Here is an 8,510-nt window from a genome sequence, read left to right on the forward strand (position 1 = left end):
ACATAATTCACAATAAATCATTTAAAAAAAAAAAAAAGACCAGACAGCTGAGGAAATGGCACTGATCCCTGCCCACCACCAAACCCAAATCAAATCCATTGCCATTGAGTAGTTTCCAACCCATAGTAACCCTGCACGATAGAATGGATCGCCCCCTACTGGTTTCCAAGACTGTGATCTAAATGGAAGAAGACTGCTACATCTTTGGTCCTGTAGAGTGGCTGGTGGGTTCAGACCACCAATCTTTTGTTTAGCAACCTAGAGCTTTACCCACTGCACTACCAGGGTTCCTTTCCCCAACACAAACCGCCTATAAATAATTGGTTCAGGGGAAGACTCAATTCCTTCAAAGACACCTAATGTAAAGGAATATGTGCATAATCTGTACAAACATACTATAAAATCAAAGCAGGAAAGTCTCATAAAAAATCATTGGAAGGCAGTGAGAACATTCACCAGAAAAATGCTGCTACAGAACAAAGGGAAAATTGTCACCAGACATTACATCAGGAGTTAGCATAAAATAAATAATGAAACAATGGTTTCTATGAAGCAAGAGCATAAAGCTGAGTTAGAAAAGTTCAGGGGGAAAATGGTGAACAACAGACAAGAGGTAAATGTGGCCTGCAGGGTTCAGGAAAGATGTGGGAGAGAAAGCAAAGAAATTCAGGCACAAATGGAGAGAGCATGAAAGTGAAGAGACACTCGTGAAAACAAGGAAGGGGCAGGACAGATGGAAATGAGAAAGACAAAATAAGAAATGAAGCATATAAATTTTTATTTATCAAAGACAGAATTATATGAGGGTAAGACAAAAAGTACTGCTACAGAATCATAGAGGCCTTTATTAATCAAAAGTATCAAAATGTGAAGCTATTGTTTTTCAAACATATCTTTCACTAAGGTCTCTATACTTTGGAAGGCGGTGTTTCCGTCTCTCTAACTCCCAAGCTCTTTGATGTGCACCATGTCAAAACGGCAATTTTGGCATCCTCGGGGGACTCAAATTGTGCTCATATTCAATGGTTTTGAAGGACTATAGGGTGGATGTGGTAAGGGTTCCCAATAAAATTCTCATGGAACCATCCTTGCTACCTTCAAAGAACACACAGGTGTGTTGCCATGGTAGAAAAAAAAAATCCTTGGCTCAACTTTGCTGGCCTTTTTACACTGATACAGTACTCATGTGTCCTTCAAGACATATCTATCAAAAGAAAGGGCTGCAGCAAGCACTGGACACTGGATAGGGCTGCACGCGAGAGGAAGCACAGAGAACTCCAGAGAGTTGGAATCCCAAAAAAGGTCACCATAACCTTCTAACCCAACAGATCCCTTCAGAAGTCACTGTTTCGATTAAACTTGTTTTTTAAGGCACTCCAGGAGTCCTGGTGCGCGGTGCTGTGCCACTGCACTAGACTGCAAGATTGGTTTGAACCATAAGGTCGGCAGTTCAAACTCCCCAGCCACTCCTCAGAAATCCTAGACAGGGTCGCAATAAGTTGGAACTAACTCAACAGCACATAACAACAACAAGGAGACGAGCCAGCCACTGCTTGGAAACACTGTACAGGATCACTGTGAGTAAGAACAGATTTGATAGCACTTACCAACAAGGAGACTAGTGTTTTACTAAGAGGACTTGTCTGCAGATATCCACGGATGTGGATGTGACATGTTTCAACACATTTTTTGAGGAATAAACCTGTGAATGTGTGAACTGGAACCCAAGTAGCAATGTATTTGCATATCTGTAATTCATTAGCATATACATATGTGTGTGTTTGTGTGTCTATGAATATACATATACACATATTTCTCATATACATATATATGAAATACATATATAGAGAATTCCTAAAAAGAAAACCAAAATAATGGGAGAAACCAAATATTTAAGGTATACAAGAGGGTTTCTAAAAGTTCTTAGGGGGAAAAAAAAACCAAACAACATTATCTTTTCATTCCATTTTCCACAAACTTTGGAAAGTCCCCTTGCCATTTAAGAAAAAAATTTCTGAATGATAAGTTATAAATGTTCATATTAAACCAGTGTGCCCTGTTTCAAGTAACAACTGATCTAGACCATCAACAACGATTGGACTTCAAAGATATAGAAGTAATGTTCAGCAATAAAACCAAGACTTTCATCCAGCTGGCCTGAAAATTCCCCAGTCAGATTTAACTCTAGTGGAGCAACACATAAGAAATCTAATACATGCAGCTTTGAAGCATCAGTTCACAAGAGTGGAAATGCTTTCCTCCAGGGCAGGAACCTGGAAAAGACTCATGGGTTCACTTGCTGTTCACAACAAAGCCGGCCACTGGGGCATTGTGGAAGGGCAGGGTCTTTAGATCAGACACACTGGGCTGATCCCCGCTCTCCAACTCATCACTTTCTATGTGATCTTGGGTTACTCTACTTCTTTGCACCTCAATTTCCACATCTGCAAAATCACTTCTAACTCCGTGTTGTTGTTGTTGTTGTTAAGCGCTGTCAAGCCAATTCCAACCCACAGTGACCCTGTATGGGTTTCCGATGAGCAGCTGGTGAGCTTGAACCACCGACCTCGCAGTTCAAATGGCTTTGCAGTCTGGCACATTAACCCACAGCGCCACACCAGGACTCCTCTAATTCCATAGGTTAAATGAAATGATACGAATCATGTGTCAAGCATATGGTTGTTACTGTTAAGGACCATCGAGTCGGTTCCAACTCATAACAATCCTGTATAGGGTTTTTAAGTAGCAGTTGGTGGGTTTGAACTGCCGACTTTTGGTTGACAGTCCACTGCTGATCCTACATACACATGGTTGATGTCTAAAAACCAATTTATTTTATATATTTTTTTTAAATTAAAGCCATTATTGCATCTCGGCGCATTCTTCGTCCTCAAACCCTTTAGCACACTAGGGTATGGAAGAAGTTCTGTCACAAAGGGAACTGTGGTAGAAGAACATGTTCTGCATGAGGGAAGGGTGTGGCGATGGTTAAGCACTTGGCTGTGAACTAAAAGACTGGTTGTTCAAATCCACCCAGTAGCTCCGCAGGACAAAGACCTAGCAATCTGCTCCCACAAAGATTGCTGCTGTTGTGAAGTGCCTTCAAGTCAGTTCCGACTCATAGCAACCCTGTATAGGGTTTCTGAGGAGCTGCTGGTGGATTTGAACTGCCAGCCTTGTGGTCTGCAGTCCAGTGCTGATCCTACAGTGCCACATCAGGAGTCCCCCATAAAAACTGTTTTTGTTAAGTGCCGTCAAGTCGGTTCTGACTCAATGGGGCAGTTCTACTATGTCACACAGGGTTACTAAGAGTTGATAGCAACTCTATGGCACCCAACAACAATCCTAGAATGCTATGGATTGAACTGTGCCCCTCAAAGCTATGTGCCCCTTATACATTATTATGGCATCATCTCATTTGGGAACAGGGCTTTCTCTGTTATGTTAATGGTGCCATAGCTAAGTGATGTGTGTCTTAAACCTAACCACTTCTTAGTTACAATGGAGCAGAGTAGACACAAACCAAACATAAACAAGAGGAAGACAGATGCCATGTGAAAATCGCCAAGGCACGGTTGCTAGGATTACAAAACTGGAAGAATTAAGGAGCCAATAGAGAGAAAGCCGTCTCCTAGAGCCCGTGCCCTGAACTCGGGCTTCTAGCCTGCGAAACTGAGAGAATAAATTCCTGTCTCTGAAAGCCACCCACGTGTGGTATTTTTGTTACATCAACAGTAGTAAACTAAGTCAGGTACCGTGGCTGCTTGTGGAATCCTCCCCGACATGAGCTGGAAGAGAGTCTGTAGTGGGTCGTTGGACACCAGGGTGCTGGTGAAGCTGCAGAGAGAGATGGCCATCAGTGGGGATTGAGTCAAGAGAACCTCTTCACTTCTTCACTATTCCCTCTAGCCATCAGGCCTTCCATATTTCCATTAGATTTCAGCAGCTTCACTTGGAATGTGGGTTTCTCATTGCTTTCTACGGTGCCTTTGTTATATCCTCCATTTGGTGAGGGTTGGCAGGATCTTCAACCCACCATGCACCCCAAGTTCTCATTGCTGGAGATATTTCCTTCAGTCTGGCACTGATGCCCTAACTTCAGCATCATCTGAACAACCCCTGGAAAGCCCAAGTGCTTAACATGGAAGGTCCTGACTGTGGACCTCTCCTTCCCAGATGCCTCTCTTCATCTCCTCCAAAGCATTCCTCCTCCTCTCCAAGTCCACAGCTCTCAATGTCATTTTTCTGGCTCATCACAGACCTGGGTCTATAGTGCTTTTACTCACAAGTACTAAATAGTCATTTTCTGTAACCAAGGAGGCGTGGAACTGGGACCAGAAATGATCCTGCTGATGACAAACCATGGGATCTGCTTAACAAGGATATAATAAGCTCTACAGCTGATTTGAGATTTAAGTAGACTCAATAAGAGATATTTTTCACAATTCACTGGGCCCCAGCAAAACTCAATGGCCCAAGGCAAAAATCTGTAGTAGAGATATATGCTACAAGGTGGAGTTATAAATTGTTAATTCCCAAAACCCAAAGGAAAGTCATCCCTCAGAACACTTCCTTTTATTTAATAGCACTCTTGCCTCAAGAACTCAGAGTTCTGATAATAATAAAAATTCCATGATCCTCACCATCTCAGCTTCTGATAATAATGAAGTATGCCGTGGTGTTACTTACTAATCCTTGGGAAGACTGGAGGTTCAAATAATAAAGAGACCCAACTGAGGCCACCATGAAGAATGGGCGCCTAGGTTGTATGGCCACCCTTTGATCTACAGACACCTAAAAAAAGAGGTATCTATCTTTTTATTCAATTGTCTGTACAACAAGATTTGTGGCCAAATATCAACTGCTAGCTAGAACTGAAAGACTTACTCAGAAACCTTTCTCCTATGTTCCCTACACCTACCTCCTTGATTTGATCTTACTTGTCAGTCCCTATCTGTTCCTGAACTGGGCATTAACTGCCTCCTTCTATCTTCCTGATTTGATCTTAGTGCCTAGATCTTGGTGTGCTGGAGTGATTTCTAACTAAGCACACCCTTCCAAGTCTCAGTATCTCTCATTGACCTAGATAAAGTTTTCTCACTCTAATTTGCAGTCCCATAAACTCCTTTTCCTCTCATACCTCACTTTCCTATTACTCCATGCTCCTATGTTTTTCTCAGTATCCAGATTCACAATGCAAAACTAAGCAGTAGACAATACATACATTTAAAATTCAATCCTAAGGCTCTCTCCACTATATTTAAGTGATGACTTCTTCGCTCACTGATAGAATAAGCTAAAATAAACACTCACAAAAAGAGGCTATATAGCAATATATAATCCTATCTAACTTTTTTTTGAAACTCCAACCCTGGAAAATCTGACTACAATGTTTGCTTCAACTTAGAAATGAAGCTATGTCCAGCTTCTGGAGAAAAGAAAGGCTAAGTTCATCTCAGGAAAGAGCAACTAGGAAGATGTTTGGAATGTGGGGCTCTGAGGGCTGCTTTCATTTCTTCCCACCCTCACCCCTACCCTTCCTTCCTGGGAAGACCTCCTTTGCAAGCCCCGACTCACCCACTCATGACCCAGCTGTAGGTCCTTGGGTCCATCTTGCTGGACAGGAAAAAGGCATGGCCCCACAAGTGGTTCTTCATGGCCCATTCCAAGGCTTCCTGAAAACCAAAAGCATCACCCTTAATATTGGCTAACCTTCCTCCAACAAGAACAATCAATCAATCAACCTATTGATAACTTACTATGTTCATATACAATATCACCCTAAGCACCCAGGTATGGCTGAGTTCTAACCAATGGCAGGATATGGGAATAAGATGTACCACTTTCAGGTCTGGCCCATAAACTACCTATATGCAATCGTTCATGTCCTTTTCTCCATTTGGAGGTAGGATATGGGAATAAGATGTACCACTTTCAGGTCTGGCCCATAAACTACCTATATGCAATCGTTCACGTCCTTTTCTCCATTTGGGGGTAGTGGTGGTTGTGGCCGGGCAGTCGGTTCTGACTCATAGCCACCCAGCATAGGGTTTCCAAAGCTGTAGATCTTCAAGGAAGCAGAAAGCCTCATCTCTCTTCCACTAGCTAACTAAAATGGAGATGGCTACATGGTGAAGACAGTAAAGTCTCCAACATTCTGAGTCTCTGAATGACTACATGGAGAATGCATACCTAGTACTCTTACATGAATAAAAATATAAACTGCAATTACATCAACTCCAGTATTTGTTATTGTAGTTAACTGCCCTCCAGTTAGCCCACAAATCATGGTGACTCCATGTACAGTGGAGCAAAATGATGGGGTTTTCTGTAGATCAGATCATTGGGACCTAGAGGATTCTCAGTTTTGGAATAGGCTGATTTTGGAAGTAGATTTCCAGGCCTTTATTCTTAGTCCATGTTAATCTGGAAGCTCTGGTGAAGCCTGTTCAGCATCACAACAACCCCCAAGCCTCCACTGAAAGACAGACATATGGTGGCTGCACATGAGGTGCATTAGCCAGGAATCAAACTCAGGTCTCCTGTCTGGGAGAGTAAATTGGCACAATCTCTAAATCTGCCACTGAACCACCAATGTCCTCACCAAGACAATACCTATGTTGTTGAGTGCTGTCAAGTTGGTTCTGACTCATAGCAATCCTATATAGGGTTTCCAAAGAGCAGGTGGTGAGCTTGAACCACTGACGTTGTATTTCAAGTCTAGCACATTATCCTGCAGCACCACACCAGGACTCCAAGACAGCACCTATAACGGTTAGTAATAACCAACCCCACTTACTACTATTAAGGAGCTCTGGTAGCGTAGTGGTTACAAATCAGGCTGCTAACCTCAGGGTCAGCAGTTCGAAACTACCAGCTGTTCCACAGGAGAAAGATGAGGCTTTCTGCTCCTGTAAAGATTTACAGCCTCGGAAACCCTATACAGGGTCGCTGTGAGTCAGAACTGACTCCACGGCATATAACAACAACAACTTATTACTACTACTACTACTGACAGTGTAGCTATCCAATGCCTTTTCATGTACCAAAAGAATGGCACCACTAACTGGGTGAGATGGGTTAGAGTTGCAAATTAAAGAAAAACAGACATGTTCTCCTCTCCAGTTGACTCTTAGGAGTATTTACTGAGGACATATTTATATGTGAATTATTTAATGAGGACCTGTATATATAGTGGAGTTCCTGATGCGGTGCTGTAGGGTAAGTTCTGGACTGCTTGCTAACCACAAGACTGGCAGTTCAAACCCACCAGTCGCCCCTTAGAACCCCTATACAGAGTCACCGTACGTCAGAAGTGACTCCATGGCACACAACAACAACAACATTTATATGTGAAGGTTTGAGCTAGTATTTCCTTGATGCGAAAAAGTAATGTGAAAAAGTAATGTGATTTTTGCATAGGAAGAATTATTGATATGATTCTACTTTCAAATATATCTTCAATGGAGATAAAGAGATCAAAAATCAATAAATTAATGAAAACTCATAAGAGAGAATCCACCACTTGTCTGTCAGTTTGTCATACTGTGGTGGCTTGTGAGTTGCTGTGATTCTGAAAGCTATGCCCCGGTATTTTAAATACCAGCAGGGTCACCCATGGTGGATAGGTTTCAGGTTAGCTTCCAGATGAAGACAGACTAGGGAGAATGAGTGACAAGCTACTTCTGAATATTTAGATACTGAAAACCTTATGAATAGTAGAGAAACACTGTCAGATATAGTGCCGGAAAATGAGACCCTCAAGTTGGAAGGCACTCTAAATGCGACTGGGGAAGAGCTGCCTCCTCAAAGAAGAGTTGACCATGATGAAACGAATGGAGTGAAGCCTGTGGGAGTAAAGTCCCCAGGACCTTCATTTGCTGATGAGGCACAACTCAAAATAAAGAGAAAAAGCTGTAAATATCCATTAATAATCAGAACATGGGCTGTACAAAGTATGAATCAAGGAAAATTGGAAAATGTCAAAAATGAAATGGAACACAAAACATCAGTATCTTAGGCATTAGTGAGCTGAAATGGACTGGTATTTGCCATTTTGAATCTGACAACTACATAGTTACTATGCCAGGAATGACAAATTGAAGAGGAATGGTGTTGAATTCATTTTCAAAAAAAAACATATCCAGATCGGTCATGAGGTACAACGCTGAATGTGATAGGATAATATCCATGTGCCTACAGGAAAGCCCAGTTAATACCACTATTATTCAAATTTACACACCAACACTAAAGCCAGTGAGGATGAAATAGAAGAATTCTACCAACTTCTTCAATCTGAAATTGCTCAAACATACAATCAAGATGTATTGATCATTACTGGTGAATGAAATGCAAAGGTTGGGAGCAAAGAGGAAGGATCAGTAGTTGGAAAATCTGGCCTTGGTGATAGAAAATGATGCCAGAGATCACATGTTCTGCAAAACCAATGATTTGTTCATTTCAAATACCTTCTTTAGACAGCATAAGAGGCGATTATACACATGGACCTC

General features: G+C 41.9%; 1 protein-coding gene across 1 annotated transcript in view; it reads right to left on the reverse strand.

Moving 5' to 3' along the window:
* The window catches only part of SEC16B (SEC16 homolog B (S. cerevisiae)), a 71,626-nt gene that overhangs the window by 35,745 nt on the left and 27,371 nt on the right, over positions 1-8,510 (reverse strand). Inside the window, exons 10-11 of the mRNA XM_006867100.1 lie at positions 5,578-5,675; positions 3,756-3,837 (exon numbers count right to left, since the gene is read on the reverse strand). Of these exons, the coding sequence (XP_006867162.1) occupies positions 3,756-3,837; positions 5,578-5,675 (180 nt within the window). The remainder of the gene's footprint in view (positions 1-3,755; positions 3,838-5,577; positions 5,676-8,510) is intronic.

Source organism: Chrysochloris asiatica, unplaced genomic scaffold (genome assembly GCF_000296735.1).
Source record: "Chrysochloris asiatica unplaced genomic scaffold, ChrAsi1.0 scaffold00100, whole genome shotgun sequence".
Taxonomy (NCBI): domain Eukaryota; kingdom Metazoa; phylum Chordata; class Mammalia; order Afrosoricida; family Chrysochloridae; genus Chrysochloris; species Chrysochloris asiatica.